Raw genomic sequence first — 19546 nt, 5'->3', positions numbered from 1 at the left:
TATAGCCAGAACTGGCTCTAATGGTATCACCTAAACATCACCAGACACAATACAGACAAATGATCAAATATAGTTATGTGACCAGAGAAGAGCCACCAGTTGTTTCAGGCAACTTGTAATTTTTAAAACATGAGGGTCAGCGATGCCCCACGGCAACTCAGAGACAGCTCACTCTACGCAAAGCATGCAAAACTGAAAAAAGTTTGACCAATCATTTTTATACACAAGTCAGTAGACAGGTCATCTGCCTGTGAGGCATGGCTCACTGCCAATTAGAGAAAAAGAAGCTCCAAATTATTGTGGGTAGAAGAAGAGCCAAAGCAGTTTTTTGCCCTAAGGATGGAGTAAACAGGCCAGACAATAAACTGTTAACATGGAGAGTCAAACTCATCTGCATATAAAAGTATGACTAAATTCTGACCTTTAGATCTACAAAGAACACTCTTTAACATAAAAGTTGCTATATAGTCGGGCAAACATTTCTAAGAAAAACCTTCAATTGGTATAAACCCATTTTATATTATGTGGATATTCTGTAAACTGTCAACAGAAACAAAAATGTTTCTGTAACCCATTTATGTCTGTCTTTTTGAATTTCCTGTACTACAGAGTTCTTTTAGAGCTCCACTGAACACAGATCTGAAAATGAAATCAAAACTGGTCAAACAGTTATAGCATCTAACTTTCTTACTGTACTTTGTTTTTATTATTATCAGAGTCAGATTCATAAATGTGTTAAAGAAACATTCAGCTGAAGGTTCTGTAGAACCAAAAGTGGCTCTTCTATAACAAAGAACCTTTTCTGGCACTTTCGATACTGTGTAAAAGTCAGAGAACACCCTTCTTTTATTTAATTTTTCAGTCAATATGGCCATTATGTACATGCTTTTCAGGAGGTATTTCTGTGGATATTATATATAAGGTAACCCACCTGCATAAGGAAGGGAAAAATCAAAGGAAAATAAATGAAATATAGACATTTCTACATTAGTGAAGTTAAAAAAGCTTATTAAAAGAAAATTGAGAAACTGGGACTCATAACAACCGTGCAAGACCTGGTAGACCACCAAAACTGTCCACATCAGATAAACAGCACTTAATGCTTTTACCTTTGAGAGGGAGGAGAAAATCAAGCTCCACTTTTAATTCCTATCTGAAAAAATCTGATTGTAGCAGAAAATGCAACCAATTTCTAAAACTGAACTTTAGAGGTGTGAAAAAAATATCCCTGCAGATTTCTTTGAAATGCTGAAAGCAAGTATCCGGAGTAAAGCGTAAACTGTAATAAAGGTGAAGTGGGACACACTAAACACTGAAAAATCTTTTATTATATTTAGACTATATATTCATCTCTGACTTTTCAACAGTTTGTGTATATGGTATCTGGTTGTACTATATACTTTTTCCATACCAAGAAGTAACAGAGAGCCTCCATCTTTCTTAGTAGTGTAAATCTCGTCCTTACGTAAACCCCCTTGCTGTATTGTAAAAAAAGACTTCAAGGCCTTCCGCCCAGCTCAGGTAGATCAGAACACACTCCCCCCTGGTGTTAACTCACTCAAACAAATCCTGCTAGCATCCTTCCTGCAGAGAAATATTCAGCTGTGTTGATGTATAGACAGATAGACTGATAAACAGATGGAGAGGGGCCTTATGAAGTAGTTTACAGCTGAATTTATAACAGAGCTCAGTGAATGGAATAAATATAGTCAAAGATGATCAAAACAGCATTTGTTCTTTATTTTAAACTTTCTTTACAATGTCACACCAAGCCTTTGAAAGCACAGCACATCCATTTCAAGGCAGGGGCTGTAGGTCTTATAGACTGCATTGCTGCACATGAGTTGAATGTATAAAGCATGACACGTTCACTGTTCAAAGGCTTTTTCATCAAAGGATCTGTACTGAACACAGTACTTACATACTATATGCTTACGTACACACATACTTTCATTCCCACACTTTCATTTTGAACTCGAGATGACTGACAGACAACAACAAATTCAATCAAGGATGTGGATTTGAGGAACAAAAGGGACTTTGCTGTGGTTTCATAACATCAACATCAAATAACATCACATAATCCAAATTCTGACATAATTTTGAGTTTATTACAGTAGCAAGATTTTTATATGCTTTTTTGAGGCTCTTGGTTAAGTTAAGCATAATCACTGCCTTACTTCTGTAAGAATGTTATACAAAAAAATTCAATGTATTTATACATTTTTTAACAGCTTAGTAATAGTTTTATGTTGTGAAATCGTTCAACTGGCAGATAATTTAGTTTGTAACACTCACATAAATGGTTTAAATCTTGTAATATAGTTCAGTAATCAAACACTGCATTCAACTAATGTTCTAAACTTGTAGTTTCTGACCTTGGGGGCTGGGGGGCTGGTGAGGTCTCAGACCTCCCGTAGGAATAAAGAGACCCCCTAAGAGAGAACTTTTGGGGGTTTCGCCTTCGCGCTCAACATTAGATTCTTCTCTCTGGATAAACTGAAAACTCACTCACTCCAGTTCAAAACAGGAGAATATTAAAGCTTGAGCGCTTTTCCAGCTTTAGATACTTTTGACTTTAATTCAGCAATAGACATGAACATGGAAAAAAATGATAGCACCCATGTCCTAAGCTAACAAATATGTTTCTGTTGGCAAAAGGTTACCATTTTCGGCTGTTCGAGAACATGTGATGGGTAACACTAGCCTATCATGTCAAGTGAAAATATGCGTTTGTGTGTAAAAACCAATATATGACCATAATTAGACCCATCTGTATGGCAAACTGAGTTTGGTTTTACTTCTTACGGGACCCATCAGACCTGCCTGCTAATGACTAAAGCAGTTTTTACTACCTAAATAAAATATTTTAATAATTTAAGAAACCTGACTAGTAATACTAGTGAAAATATATTGTGAAACATAATATATATTATTATATTATTACACAATATATAAAGTTAATACTTGTTTTTTTCAATTACTTACATTTTTTGTATATAGCTATAGACAAAAGTTCGAAAACCTCCATCAGTGTATATGTTTTGCTGATTTGAAAGTAAGTTAACACATCCTTTACAGAGAACAAACTCAAATATAGCATTTTTCTGCAAACTGTACACAACTTGACAACTTCAAATTATTTGCATTTGTGTATTTATTGCGTTTGAGTTTAACAAATAAAACAATGTGTTAAATTCAGCCAGTACACAGTAACTGTGCATTAACGTACAGACGTGCGTTCTCTGTAGAGGATATGTTTAACTTATTTTCACTTAAAAAAAAACAAAAAAACAATCTCACTGTTTACCCAAAAGCAAGGAGAGACTGCAGCGCTGCACAGGGAGAATGGGCAACTCTCAGCACAGTCCATGACAGCTTTAGACAATGTGCAAATTTAGTTGGACTCCAGGTGGTAATTATTAGCCAACTGATTCAGGAGCTAAAAAGCTCCAACCATGAGCGCTCGCAGCCATCGCCCAGAGGGCCCTGAAACCAACAGCCCGAAACCAGAGAGCCGTCGCCATGGAGACGGCGAGGCCCACCAGGAAACCAAGTTTATTATGGAGAGATCAATAGTCTGTTAGTGATGTCACTGGGAGAATTTCAAGCAGAGAGAATCTCAGGGAGGAGGAAACGAGAAAGCCAAGAAGAAAAGAGATACAGTCTGAGATCAGTGCAGCGAAGTGAACGTGTATAAAATGACAGAGTCTGCTGGCACTACAGATACATATTACTGTAAATGTCCATTTTCATGGGCCTTATATACAGCATTTAACCAACCAAGCTGATTTATAGAGGAATCGTGATTCTCAAATCAACAGTGTGGCTTATATATAGAACTTATATGTTCTTATAATCTTTAATATATTTAATACATCTGTCTCTGGGTGTCTGTTATGTAAATAATCTTGATCCTGGAAGTCTGATTCTATCATTTCTGTCATGTGACAGATGGCACACGGTTTGCTTATGTGATATAACACAGTTAGAGGCCATACATTTTCATGTATTCTATCTTTATAACATTTGTGTGCGTTTATGTATCAAAAAAGGTTTGAATTCATTTTACATGAACTGTATCATTTACAATTAATGTTTTTGATACTTACATAGGTAAATGAGCTCTGTTCTGATTGGCTTTGTATTGTACCTCATTTAAAAAGCAGCAGTGCCGAAACACTCCTTATAACTTCAGTGTGAATGGGTGGGGCTAAACTTCTGCCGGCCGAACAGGTGGATGTACCTAAATGGGCTGGGTTTTGTGACATCACAAAAACAATGTGTTCAAAGGTGGCTGTTTTGCAGCCCAGAGTGAGTATAGAGAGTGAACAGTATCTTTTGAAACTTCAAACATCTGAAGTGCACTTCACCACTACATTCAGTCATTCGCAAAATTTAAACACTCTTGGTCAAATTACATGTTTTCTCAATTTCCTAAGTGAAAATAAGTTTACACATCTTTTACAGAGAACGTACTTTTGCATATTTTCATGCACAATTACTGCTCATTTGCTAAATGTAACATAGTGGAATTTTACATTTTATGTTTCATGGAAAAATGTCAGATTTAAGTATGCGCCCTGTAGATAATGTGTTAACTTATTTTCACTTATAAAATCAACAATATGTCATTTGACCAGGGGCACCCAAACTCTTCCATATGACTGTATAGTTCAGTGGGCTACAACAATTATTTAAGGTTATGTTTCAATTTCACAGTGTCTATCCCACTTCTGATACCAAAACTATGCTCTTAACTAGAACCTTCAGCACTTTAGTCACATAATGAATGATATTTAAACAATTGGAAAAGCTCCTCTTTTTTCTTTCATTTTTACATTTTTACATTTGTTATAAGCTGGATGCATGTTGATTGGTCAGGCAAAGAAGTTATATAAGTAACTTTCTAAAACTGGGGATTAAAACAATGTTCAGCTCCAACTGTCGGTGTCCAATGTTCTAAAACTAGACAGTTCACATTGATCAAACTGTCTTTTAAAACATTTTAAAAGCATTTCATCTTGTGGGATGAGCATAAACTGGGCTTTAGGAAACCTGAGGCTCTTTCAAGCTCTTCTCTGTAGCCATGGTTTCTGTCTATTCCTTTATTGCCATGTGTCTTTCTGATGGTGCAGTCAGAGAAAGAGAAAGTCTGAGGGGCTCTTTTAGGTCTGATCTTAACAGACTTGGAGAAATTTTAGTACCGTCTCAGACAGGTTTTAACAGTGCTTTAGAACCTTCTAATCTCCTCTAGATAATGTGTGTTAATTTCACTTCGGGCCAAAGCTAATCATATTTATATACAGTCATATCCAAAAGTTTGAACACCCTGGTCAAATTACAAACTCAATTCCAAAAAAGTTGGGACAGTATATGAAATGCAAATAAACACAGAAAGCAGGGATCTGTAAATCCACTGACCTATATTCAAACAAAATAAGTACAACAATGAGATGTTTAATGTTTTATCTTATAAACTTTGTAAATATATTCTCGTTCTGAAATCAATGCCTGCAACATGTCCAAAAAAAGTTAAGACAGGCAATTTAAGACTGGAAATGTTGTTAAACGTTTAGAAAACATTTTAGAAGATGTGATATATTCATGCTTGGGCATAAAAGAAGCATCCAGGCAAGGCCTAGTCCTTTACGAGCAAAGATGGGTCGAGGCTCGCCTTTTTATCAAAATAATGCACTGCATTAAAACTATGATGGATATCATGGGCTCAGGAGTACGTAGACAAACCACTGTCAATAAACATTGTTTACTACTGCATTGAAAAATAAAAGCTGACTATACTATACAGAGTGAAAGTCATACCAACAGCGTACATATTTGGGGTAAGTGTATATTTACAAAAAAAAAAAGGTAATTATAAGGTAAAACATCAAATATTGTGTTTTTTGTACTGTTTTCAGGTTAATACAGGTCAAACAGAATTTACTCACTGCTTTCTGTTTTTTTTTGGCATTTCACACTGTTCCAACTGTTTTGTAGATTTTCTATGTCAAAAAAGGGCACATTCTCTGACAGAGTAAACTTTAATATTTTGCTACAAATTTTAATGCACAATTTCTATTTGCTGAGGTTAACATATTGGAAAAATATAAAACATAAAATAGAAAATCTACCATAACTTTTGGAAAAAGATGTATCTTGTTATTAGAAAATCAACAAAATTTGCATATGACTGTATTTAATACATACAGAAATACAGATAGAAATATAGACATAAAAACCTGAATGTCTGAATGCAGAGCTCAACAGCAGCCCTTAACTTGGTTAACTAGAGGTGGCAATTATATTTTCACACCTGATGATGGCTGCATGGTTTAATTAGCCCACAAAGAAATGACTTTTTGTCTTTTTCCGCGTTTAATCCTCTTTACCTCTACATTTTTCCAAGAAGAAAATTCAAATATGAGAAGCGTAATGTGAGACATGCAAATGTGAGAAATTCAAAACTGGTCAGTTGGTCAGTTCAGAACAGCTCAGTGTTCTTTTGTAGCAACTGGTGCTAGGTTGGACAAGTATTACAGAACATTATCAAAATCCTATTCTACTTAATGAGAAACTGATGTGCCAACCCAGTTTCTATCAAAATATGTAAATTATTCACACTGGACCGCTGTGATGTTTGCTGCTACATAACATTGAATTTCCAGTTTAAAATGCTACACTACTTAGCTGGACTGTGCTGTTTTAGGTAATTAAAACTAGGCAGGTTGGAAACCACAGCAACGCAAGATTTGCCACCAGGCTAACCTGAAACTAACAGCATACTCAGAATTTATTTTTCCGTTGTACTCTACAATTTCCAACAGATACTCTGAAGCAACGCGTCTGTGGGTGGAGCATGGAGAGGTAATATGTTGTGTAGTTCTGATGCACTCAATGGTCTCTCTGATTTAAATATAGGATATTGTGCGGCACTGAATCAAATCAACAGAAAAAGAAAATGATGAGCCACACAGTAAATCAATCAAATGAATCAGGAGAACTGGAGTTACTTACCAATTAACTCTTTATTTCTCACATCTAAGGCCATGTTTCGTAATGCTGTAGCCACTGCACACACCACCCGGTCGTTGTCTATCCTCAAGAGCTCGACAAGAATGGGGAGACCCTTCTCTTTCCTCACCGCTGCACGGATATAGACTGACCACTGAGGGGTAAACAAACACACACAGAGACAACACACTTTTTACACAATGTCAAGACATGGAGTCATACATACCTTCCATATATGTAAGGTGAACATGTCTAAGCTGGGCATTCTCTGCGGTGTACCACAAGGCTCTGCTCTTGGCCCACTGTTATTTTCTTTTCATATGCTGTTGCTTGCTCAGACTTGTAAAAAGCATGGAACCAGTTTTCACTGTTATGCTGATTATACACAGGTATACATATTTGTAGCGCCTGATGGTATCGCTACTGTAGATAAGCGTGCAAACTGGTAATATGCACTATATGTATTACATATATCCATGTACAACAAGAACAATAATAGTAGTTGTAATAAAAATATAATAATGTGCTACATTTATATTGTTTATTTAGGTGCCTATATATAATACATCCCATACTTCCATTCAAAATAAAGGAACAAGATACAACATGCAACTTTAACACACTGCAAAGGGCAGCTGGCATGTAACACAAAGAAAAATAAAAAAATAAAAATATATAGATAAATGGTTTTATTACAACAGCACTAATATATATAGTCACTGTTATCAGAAATCTTATGTTTATCTCAAAATTGATCTCAATTCTATGTAAAACATGCAACTTTGGTTAAAATGTACTTCACCTAGTCAGGACTGTTATTGTTTTTATCTGTGAAATCAGGACATTCTTTTCTTGAAAATGTACAAAAACAGACAGACGCAGAACATATGAAATATTCGACATAAATGCATTATATGCAGTGAACATACAAGCAAGTGGCCTAAACACATCAATGGGGTTTTTAAGTGTTCTATTTTAAACAGAGCACAAAGGCTGCATGTTCATGTTCAGTGACAGAAGGGCAGTGCAGTGAGAACCTGCACTGATCTGACACTCAAACAGTGTGCATATGTGTCAGCTCTGATCAGATACCCCCCTATAAAACACTCACGTGACAGGAGAGCCGACCAAAAACACGCACACACAGAGAGAGAGAGAGAGAGAGAGAGAGAGAAAGAGAGAAAGAGAGAAAGAGAGATGGGGACTGCTTGGCGGTGCTACTGTTCTGTGTTTTATGATACCATACATGTCAACTTGTACACCAAAAGACATAAAATCAACTGTTTACAAAAAAAAACACTGTTTGAAATAACTTTCTCAATTTATTTGTTCAATGAAATTCATTCCATGTACATGCACTTTTTACCACATTTTAATGGTAACGTTACTGAAGAGCAGCATTTATAATGCTACACGACACCTACACAAGCCTTTCACGACAACTGACATAAACCTATACAGATATTTACAACTGCTTACAAGTGTTACTGAGATGAAATGACACCAAAGGTGACAAAAGCAGCCTTTATGACACAAGGCACTTGTTGGCATAATCCTTTATAAATGTTTATGTAGGCTTATGTCAGTTGTGAAGAATGGCTTGTATAGGTGCCGTATAGCTTTACAAATTGTAAAGTGTCACCATTTCTTTTAAGGCCTAGTTTATAATTTTTCTTATGAAAGTATTGGAATCTAGTTGCGGCTTGTTGTTGTTCAACAAAAACCCATTTTATTGTTCAGGCTTTTTTTAAAATAACTCTGATTACTAATATAATCCAGTGTACTTTTTAGGGTTAAAAAGCAAAGCCTTAGACTCCATCTGCAAATACAATATGCGTTTGTGAAAACACAATACGGTAAGTAATCCTTGTCTTGATCAAGATGGACTCCAATCCAATGTGAATGGTGGGCTTACTCGAAAGCTGGTTGGGTGGGTCTGAATGGCTGCTTTGCAGATGAACGAACACAGGAGCCGATTACAGCAGCTGGACAAAACAGGCAGAGTTTAATTGGGGGAGTGCACTCGCTTGCCATTTCTGTTTTCACACACTCACTCACATCACCAATGGTGTGGACGTGGAGGAGGGATTGCCGCAAGGCCTTTTTCATTTAACCTCAACCATCAGGCCTACACAAAAGCGTGAGCAAAGGCAGTCGCAGTTATGGGACTTTTAAAGCCCCATTCCATTCGAAAGCTTCTATCTCCAGGCCTCACAGTATTGATTTAGCTGCTTTTTGGATGGATTATTGCTTTGATAATGGAGAGCAAGCTATTTTCCAGTACTGGGCAATGCTGATGAATTCAATATCTCATTAAGTATAAAACATGAGAATATTATGGTATTATAATGTAAGATGATATTTACATTTGCATTAATAAAGTTGATGAATGTTTCCTGAGTGCTGCTACTCTTATAGTAAAATAATGCCAACCATGACATACAGTACTGTGAAAAGGCAAAGACCACCCTTCATTTCTTTTATTTCCAGTTAAAATGACCATTATTACAAGATGTTTTTTGTTTTAAAGATAAGTTTTTGAGGAGTTTAGGAAAAAAAAGGCAAAGGAAAACAGAAATTTCCAAAACGGGAGCACAAAAATTGATCAAAAGATACTGAAAAGATGTGACTCCCAACAACTGATCAGATGAACAGATAAATAGTATTTAAGCAATACTTAAACAGTAATAGTACTTACATTATTACATCAGATAAACAGCACTAAAAGCTCTCATCTTTGAGAGATTAACTCTTGCTTCAGATTAAAAAAAAATATGTTTCTGTCCATCCTTTCAAAAAGCCATTACTAAGAAAAGGAAAAGTACAAAAAGGAAGTCTGAAAAGTCTGAAAAACCTCAACATCGTTGAATGTGTTTGGGATTACTCTGATCACAAGAAGCAGAAGGTGTAAATCTGGTAAATGGTAAATCTGAACAATTAAGAGCACTTTTGCCCTACAACACTGTTCTCACATATCTCACCACTATTAACTGATGTAAAAGTATGCTGTACGCAAAAAACGAATCTAAAAAAATCTACTGTAAACCAAAATCTCAGACGTCGGACAGCGAATTCGTAACCATTTCATGAAACAACTTTCTGTGATGGTATTTCATGCATTAAACTCTTTGGATGTCTGGTTCCTTTCACCACCACTATGAACAATTCTGATTCAGTAAGTATCTCCAAAAAACTTACTGGTTCACATTAAAACACGGTGAATGACATTGCTTCACAAATTTTCCAAGTTTGGTATTAACTTTGCACCAAACTACAGCTACATTTGGCATCCTTAGTAATTTGTAGACTATTTGTATATTTTAGTGTTTTGTTTTTTTCCAGCATATTAAACTTTGTTATGACAGGACTGACACGCTGTTTAGTTCTTATGTAAGTTAAACTGTTCTTTCGAAACAACCTTAACCACCCAGTAAATGACATACACTGCAGTTAAAAAAGCTTTTGTAGCCTATCAGTATGTCCAAAACTAGAAATCAATAGAAATCAATAGAGACAGAGAGAGAGAGAGAGAGAGAGAGAGAGAGAAAGAGGGTCAATCATTTAGATTCTACTGGTTGGACTGGTACATCTATGAAGAGCGAGCGATTCCTGGCCAGGAAAAATGTGATTTCACACTTCCTCCTCCAAACCCGTGCCTAACAGATAGCAAACACACTCTATTTCTCCCTTGACAGCAGAAAACACGGGCCACACTTGCTTTGAGTGCGTAGAGCAAACACAAATGCTGAAAACAGCCTTCAAAGAGTTATTTTAAGCCCTTCTACCTGCCTGTGATCAGTCTGCTTAAATCTGCAGACACGTATGAAGGATTAGCTTGGATTTGGGCCTATAGATAAGGCTTAAAGGACGGGTGACAATAGAATCAGGCTACACATACGCTCCCTAATAGCACTGATGTGACAGATAAGAGCAGGCTGGCTGACAATAATGTGCCTGGCAGATATTCTTTCATCCTTTTAATTCACTCTTTTTATAACCAGACACAAGGAGTTTATTTGGGAGAAGAAAATGCCAGTTGAAAACGCACACACAGATAAACACACAAACCAGCACAGGCCTGGCCAATATGAACACACTCTCACACACACACACACACACACACACACACAAAACACAAAGACACAAACACAAAGATACATGCAGTGGCTCGATCTTACACACTAGAGGTACCAGTCAAAAGTTTAGATACACCTGTTTTTCAGAACTGAAGACTTTTTTTGATTGTAATGTTTGTGTTAAAATGCTTGAAACCTGTTTCTAATGCTGTGGTATGTGACAGACGGCGACATGAAGCCAAGCAAACGCTAGCATGATGACAGCATTACAAGCAAAAATGGATAATTATCAGAGGAGAGCTTTAGCAGTGCAGTTCACATATTTAAGGTGGATAAAGGCAGGAGAACGCTGTGGGACTATTTTATTATTTGTTGTAAAATACTGGGTTTGTCTGGAATTTAACAACAAGACCACACAGCATGGCATCCACAGCTCCCCAAAAAATATCAACATGGCGTTTATTTCCTCGCCGCAGTCTGTGGCAAAACCAGGGAAAATTAAACTCTTGACGGAACGTTCCACTTAAGGCTGTGGTCTGCATAATGTCATCCAATTTGGCGTGATATGTCTACTGCCAACATGTAATCGCAGCATAAGATACAGCATAAGCTACAGTCATACGTAAAAGTGGTGCAACCATCTAAGCATTGGCCCAATCATCAGGAGATCTTGTGTTCGATCCCTGGTGATGCTACAGCCAGCCATGGCTGGGAGCCCAGGAGAGCACACCTTCGCTCTCTCTAGGTGGGTAGGATGGGCCCCCTTTCCCCCCATCATTTAGCACGATGCTAGCAAGCGCAGGCACCTGTCAACTGATGTAACAGGACTGGCGGTTAGTGTTCTCCTCCAAAAGCGTTCAGTTGTCCAAGGATGCTGAATTAGCAGCAGTTCGAAAAGCCAGCAGTGGCTGGTTTCACATGACTCGGAGAAAAACTGTGCTAGCCTTCACCCTTCTAGAAGTGGTTGGGGGAGTCCTTATTCATGGTTGGAATTGGACATAATCAAATCAGGGAGAAAATAAAATATATATATATATAATAAAAATATTTATTAAATAAATATTAAATATTTATTAAATAAAAAAAAAAAGGAAAAATAAACAATGTTTCATAACTTTTGCACAGGACATCACAGTTTACATGTTTTCCAATATGTTAAATCACCAAATAAACAGTAACCGTGCATTAAAATGTACAGAACGGTGTTCTTTGTAGTGTTACTTTCATCAGCAAAATGACATTTGACCAGGGACACTAAAGTTTTTGCAGTTTCAATATTAATAATGAAGTTGATGAATTTATTTCCAAAACAAAAACTCTAAATTTAGTTTTTGAATTGCACCTCAAAATGCAGTCCAGTGATAAATTATAGCCATTATACATACATACCTACATCATCTAAACCACTTATCCTTCTGGGTCGCGGTATAGCCATTATATCATCCTAAATATGTTGTGCGTCTCGTTCTGTCAGATGTGCTGTGACACGGGTCCTATTTGTCAGAAGGCCAATATTTCTGGTTGTGATAATCAGAGATGGGGACCTGAGCCAGCTCCTCAGACTCACCCTTAAAAGAGAATTCCACCGATTTTCAAAATTTCTACTCAGTTCAATCACTAAGATGTAAGATGTGAACAAAGTCATTAAGAGTGGCGTGAAATGCTCTGTTCTAGATAAACTTGGTCAGAGTTGTTCACAGTGGTGGTGATAGGAGCCAGACATCTGAAGCATTTAATGCTTCTAAAAGTCACAACACAGAAAGCTATTAAATGAAATGGTTCTGAATACACCACCTAATGTGCATTACCTTAACATATTGTTTTACAAAGATTTTAGCTTTAAGTCCATTTATAGCACGGAGGCAAAATAGTCCTCAGAGAAAACTTATTTTTTAGGTTTATCATTATTTTACCATTATTAACATTACATATAAAACTCAGAAAACAGGTTAAGGTTTACTAGTGGTACTAGAGTCTCCACACTGAACCATTTCAAATCCAACCACTCTGAGTAACTTTGTTTACATCTCAATGATGGAATTATGGAAGATCAGTGGAATTCCCTTTTAAAAGACGTGTGACTCAACTTAAGACTTATGACTTAAGACATTTCTGAAAAAACACAAACTATTGCAGTAAACAACAAAAAACCCTTTAATTTCCAAGCTTACTTATGTGACTTTGTCTGTCAGTTTTGCTACAGTTGTGAGCACTCCTTACTGCAATGCTGCTCTCCTGCAGTGGTATCAGGTTTGATGCAGCTGCAAGTAATAAGCCATAAATTATGAAAAAAAACCATCAGTTTGATGGACAGAATGAAGCACTACACAAAGTAAATGTGCTATTTAATGGACAAAAACAATATGAAATGGTTGGCTAGCATGTAGTTTGGATAGCAAGCATGTTAGCTAGAGCAATGGCTTATTTAGCTGAAGATGTCAGCTCATCTAGCCTAGGTTTTAGTAAGCTGCAGAGAATGCACATTTTTTTTTGCCCCCATGCAGAGGAGGATGGTTATAGAAGTAAAAATTCCTGTGAGGATCATGGTTGGAGATTTGCAGAAAATTAAGGCATTTTGGAGTCACCAAGTCTCCAAAACTACAACCAGACACTGCCTCCATGTCACCAATTGAAAGGTGTCCCAGAGGAAAACTTTTTCCTTCATCTAACCACAAATGTAAGCAACTGGAATTCTAAAGATGTTACTAGAACTTTGACTGGAAACAGTTTCTATGATCGGATAAGACTAAAAAAAAGAGTTTTGGACCACAAATATATCTATATCTATATATATATATCAATCTTTATGTGTTTTTTCTGTATATACTTGAATTACTTGCTACCATTTGTATTCAGTAATGCCTATTCACGTTTGCACCAATTCCACCAAGACAAACCTCTCAGACACGAAAGAGTACTCGACATATACAGCGATTATGCTTTGCATTTTCATTACCTTCCAGCTCCCGGCAGCCAGGTTCTGCAATGCCCCAGCTGCTCCCTCCAGCGTGTCCGGGTTGGAGCATTCAGACAGCAGGGTGAGGTAGGGCTTCACTATGGAGGGGTGCCATAACATCTGGATCCCTTTGGGGGGCTCTGACGTGTCCGGGAGAGGGCCAACACCATCCCACTGCAGGAAAAAAGGAGGGGGGTGGTGGGAGAGAGAGAGCGAGAGAGAGCCGTCAAGTCAAGAAGGCAGAACGCAAGAGAAAAAGTGTTTGAGAAATATAAAGGAAGTCAGAGAATAAAAGAGAGAAAAGAGACAAAAGGCACAGCTTTCAGTATGAAAATACAACCACGGTTAACATTGAAACATGTATGCAAACTCAAGACAGGCTGCTGTACAATAAACTAATACTGAGTTTTCTTTTAATGGCTGTCTGTCATTCATTGTGTAACAACTCAGAGAGGATGAGGAGAGAGAGAGAGAGAGATGAAGAGGCACCAGAGCACACCAGGGAGCCTGTAGGCTCCATGCTGACTTTCTGACAGGAATTACAATCTCCACAACACAGGAAATGCTAACATCGCTAGTAAATCCACATCTGTCTTCACTAGAACCATCTATAACCCTCCAAAAACACTACTGCAATACCCAGCAGCTGTACTCGCATATACATGATACTCGAGCTAGCTGTCCAAACGATCCTGAATCAGACAGGAATGGTGAGAAATAACTGCAAATTTTGGCCTAGACAGACGAGGGAATCGGTTTAAAATAAATAAATAAATAAAAAAAGAGCTGGGCTCACAGGCTGACCTACTTTCTGCCAGAGCAACTCATGAAACACCTAAGCATCATGGAAAAAAAAAAACTCTCCCTCCATTATTAATGAGTGTGCGTTCACCACCACCCCCCGTTCCTTGCTCCAAGGACCAGCTCTGTCGTTCAGTTGACTGCTGGAGGGAGGCGGAACACCCAAGAGGCCACGCTCGCTTTCTGTACTTGAGGTGTGATAGAGAGAAAAAGAGTGAAAAAGTGAGAGAGCTGGGCAATGTCAGCCCCTTCGCTAAGTTCTGTACCACTGGAATGCAAGGAGTTTAACATTTAGCATTCATTCAGCTGCTGTTGGTGCTCAATCAATCAGACACCTGTGCTGAAAAGCTGATTTGTGTGGTATTAGGAAATCCATTTTTCATTAAATCTGATGGACGCACGGCTTCAGGCCCAGCAGCCACACAAAGCGTTATTTTTACAAGGCCTCATCTCTTGTAGCGGAAAACCGTTGCTAGGCACTTTCCTGGTCCGACTATTATCTGCTTGCTAGCAGTGTTTATGTTTCATATATTAAACATCCAATATCTTGTTCATATTTGATTATGATATAGAATGTTATTTTCCCCCAGTCCACCGCTGTCTCATTCAGGATTCGTCCTCAGGGGAAAAATGCAGAGCTAGCAAATGCTCAGCTAGTTTGAAATACTTTGAAATACATCGAGTGGTCTGGAGAAAAAGCAGAAGGACGTGTTGGTCTGCAGTTCTCTTGTACAGCAACTACTAAAAAAGTGCTTAGGTTTGAAAATCACTTTCTTTTGACATAGGGTGCTAAAGTTTACTGCTTCATAACAGCCCAATTGTGTAACTACACTTTAGTACATGTGTAAACACTATTCTGTGCTTTATATACATTGTTAAGGCAAAGGTTCACCAAGGTATTCTAAACAGCCACAGTCTGGATGCCCTAAGGAAAGTGCGGCATGCGTTACTGAAAGCCAGGAAAGATGATTTGGCAGTAGTAGCCTTATGTAAAGTAAGCTATCAAAGCTAATTGAGAGTATACTGTTGAGAAGAGGTTTGTTTAGCCCTGAAAGCAAAGCTAATTATCTGATCACTGAATGACATCTGCTGTCATGTTGCTATAATTATAGAAGTGCTGAGTAACTAGCATCTCATGGTGCGTGTTGCGGATGAAAAAGTGAGAAGTGCTGACAAGCACAGAGGAGAGGAGGGATACTTGGACAGGCTAGCTAACGCTCCTTTTATATAAAGTCACAAGTGCTACTAATCATTTCATTATCGTAGGGGGATCGCTTTGATAGGAAAAAATCATGACTTTGTGTGCTAAATCTGACAGTATCTGCTCTGTACTACTAAGGCCTGAATCATGTGAAAATTTTGTCACTGTTACTGATTTCAAGAAGCTACGGATTGTTTGTAAGTTTAGGCCATGACTTCAACATGGTGGTAGTATGAGGGAAGACTGATAGAGGGAGGGGTAGAACTCTAAGAACTTGGGCTGGAGTTCTGGGCAGCTTCTACCTGTAGCTAGAAGACCAGACCCCCCCTTCAGAGCTGTAGCAGGACTGATGTAGGACTGAGGCACAGGGAGGAGAAGGGGTGGTGGTGGGGGTTGCGAACGTTTTGTCACAGGGAGGGAAGATGAGAATGTGAATTTATAGGGCGTTAGACTGGAAGACGGAGGGGTTTCAGGCATGTTCCTCCCCCCAAACTTCAGTTATAACATAACTACATGAATAATATAGTACAGGAAAACTTTGCTAAAGTGAATGAATGAGTACTTTTTCAAAATCAAACACAGTTAAAAGTGGAAATATGGAGGCAAAAATATCAACATTTAAACATAATAAGATGGTAACACCACTAGAACACTATTAAAACTGTACTTCATAACATTGACATAACCGTGCCATGAACATTTCAGACGTCACTTGCCATCATGAGTTGTCATTACAGATTTTGTTCAGTAATATAACAGTGTCATGAAACCATTTCCAGTAATTGTCATGACAAATGCTATGATGTTTGATATGACTGCTTATGTTGCATGCTAATTTCTTGAGTATACTCTAGTTAGCCCAGTTAGTCATGACATCAAACATTACGGCATATGTCATGAAAGTTAAAAGTTAACAGTAATGGTAACATGACACTGTTAAATTTCTGGACAAAATCATGACAAATTATTACATCATATGACATCTGCAATGGCATGGTTATGTTAATGTTATGTAGCAAGTAAAATGTTACTGGAAAAAGTATATAATAGTTAAAAGTGAATGTTTTAACAAATAAATGTAAGATTTCCTTGTGTTGTGGTGATGTGTGTTGTGGTGTTTGATGGGTCGACAGTGGCTATGCACAAACACAAATGAGCAGTTTTGGGTGGTTCTGTTTTACACTGATATGAATCTGCCTGGATATTTTAATAAAAACTTAAAAAAATAAAACACAACTGTATGAGAATCCAACTAATGAGCAAGAGAAAAAGTGAAAATCTGGTCTTTGAGTTCTGCTGAAGGTCAAAATAAAAATGTAAGAAGGAATTTTTTTTTTTTTTCTGGGAAACATAATTGACTAAAAGTATATAAATAAAATGGTGCTATACAAACTGACAGAACTGTCGGTTGTGAAATACAATTGTCAGTTCACGACTGTCAAACTTCTTGACTTCATGGTCTGTGAGATGAACTTTGCTCTGAGAATTTTGTTTTTAATTCAAATGAAGATGCAGCCAAAAACGTAACTTTTATGCAACTTTAGTTACTTGAACATAAATTTCATTAAATATAACGTTCATCACATACAGTGTATTGATAGAGACTCATACACTTAACAGATAAAAACACAGGTTATGATAGCTGTAAAAAAAAAAAAATAAAAAGATGCTAAAAATGCTGCAAATAACACCTTGTGGTGATTGTAGCACTTGGTGCATCAAAAAATACAAGCTGCTAATCTAGTACAGTGATTAAATGTGTTGCATGCAACTTTGTTTTTTTAATTGTTTTTGTGTGTTGTGGTTACAAATTAGTGTGTAAAGCCAGCCTTAAGGTGGCTTTACTTGAAAGTGAAGCTGAGTGCAATGTATGCTGAGGACATTCTCTAGCCTCTGCTATCTTTTGGCTGGGGTAAAGTACGAACTGAAACCAAAATATGTCCATTATTCTATAACTAAATTTCATGATCTATAGGTGGATAAGCGAGTACGCTTGAGGGCTCTGAATGCTGTATCTGTCCTGTACTGTTCAGTTCATTATATACAGTGTATAGACAGGCACTCGTGACCTACTCATAGTCTGCTGTTCACAGTTTGCTGCATGCTGAAGATGACAGCAGTTGGAATTATGGAGCTATAAATAAAGATTAAGGTTATGAAAGTTATGGCACGTTTTAAATTTGAGAGATTCCACTAGAGTAAATGAAGTAAGGCAAGGAAATATTGCAGTGTTGGGGCAGAGCTCTGGTTTCTGCTAATTAGCTCATATTGCTGTTATTTATGATAAACTCTTTTCACATGAAGATTTTTTATTACATGTTAGGCTCATGCTAAAGGTTCGGATAAGATTCATTTTACGTTTAAATTGATTTTACTTTATGTGTTTACTTGAACCATGTACTGCAGAATCCTCAGAAGTATCTGTTCAACATAATATAAAATATATCATTAAAATGTCAATGTTTTTCTGATACCGATAAATCCTCCTCACATTGATGTTCCTTCAGATTTTAGAGCCTCCTTTGACTACAAACGTCGGCATCCACTTTGCATTACTCCTCCGCTCTTAAAAAACGTATTTAAGACCTTTTGGTCTTCAGCAGCTATTCACATTTTGACAAAATGCTTGGCACTGAGCTCTTTGAAAAACACCTTTTTTTTCCTGAGAGGAGAGAACATCCCGCTGGCTACAGAAATGCAGCGCTAGCCCAAGGCCGTAGCCAAACAATGCAGGAATGGTTCCAATGAAAAGAGATAAATGTACTGCAAATAAAGAAAAAATTAACTTTCCACAAGTTTGACGTGTCAGAAACACACTTCAGATGAGCTGTGCATGTGTGTGCATGAGCGTGTTTATTCCCCAATGCTAAATCAGACGAGGATTAGAGGCTGCTGGGTAGCAAACATTCTTGTTTACACACACTACTCTCTCAGTCAATTAGCCACGCTAAACGCTAGCAGCACTGACCTGGAGCTTGCCCGGCATTCGCCAAACTAGCTAGCTGCCACTCAGCGATAAATGATTTAACGGAGTGCATTAGGCTTCTCTTGCCTGCAGGCCCCGGTGTCCTCTTTCAAAGTGGCTTCTTGCGGACAGAGGAGAATGTCCAGCCACACAGACGAGGGCACCCTCAGTAATGTGGGCTAACAGCCCTTGACTACATGTCTTAGAAACACAGCCATCTGACCAACTTTAGCTAACTGCTGCAAACAGAGGGGACTCTAGAAAGAGACTGGAAGAGGTACAGATCAAGTGAATACTTAAATACAGCCCACTAACTAATACATGAACTGGCAAAATATTCATAATGTCTAGTCATACAAAGGAGGAAAAAAAACACAGGCATTGTTTAATAAAGGAGGCCTGGCTTAGTGCCCTCAGTGGAGCAATCGCTCTGATGTATTATTTGAACCGAGGGATTTTACCATCGTGACAGCATGCCCTCTGTGAACACTGTAGGCGTAGCTACAGGAAGCCTTTGTGAAGGATGGACATCT

General features: G+C 37.7%; 1 protein-coding gene across 1 annotated transcript in view; it reads right to left on the bottom strand.

Moving 5' to 3' along the window:
- ctnnd2a (catenin (cadherin-associated protein), delta 2a) overlaps positions 1–19546 on the bottom strand; it is a 547011-nt gene that overhangs the window by 60668 nt on the left and 466797 nt on the right. Inside the window, exons 15-16 of the mRNA XM_036558377.1 lie at positions 14047–14220; positions 7018–7168 (exon numbers count right to left, since the gene is read on the bottom strand). Coding sequence (XP_036414270.1) covers positions 7018–7168; positions 14047–14220 — 325 coding nt within the window. The remainder of the gene's footprint in view (positions 1–7017; positions 7169–14046; positions 14221–19546) is intronic.

Source organism: Colossoma macropomum, unplaced genomic scaffold (assembly GCF_904425465.1).
Source record: "Colossoma macropomum unplaced genomic scaffold, Colossoma_macropomum, whole genome shotgun sequence".
Lineage (NCBI taxonomy): Eukaryota > Metazoa > Chordata > Actinopteri > Characiformes > Serrasalmidae > Colossoma > Colossoma macropomum.
This window is presented reverse-complemented; position numbering and strand designations above follow the sequence as displayed.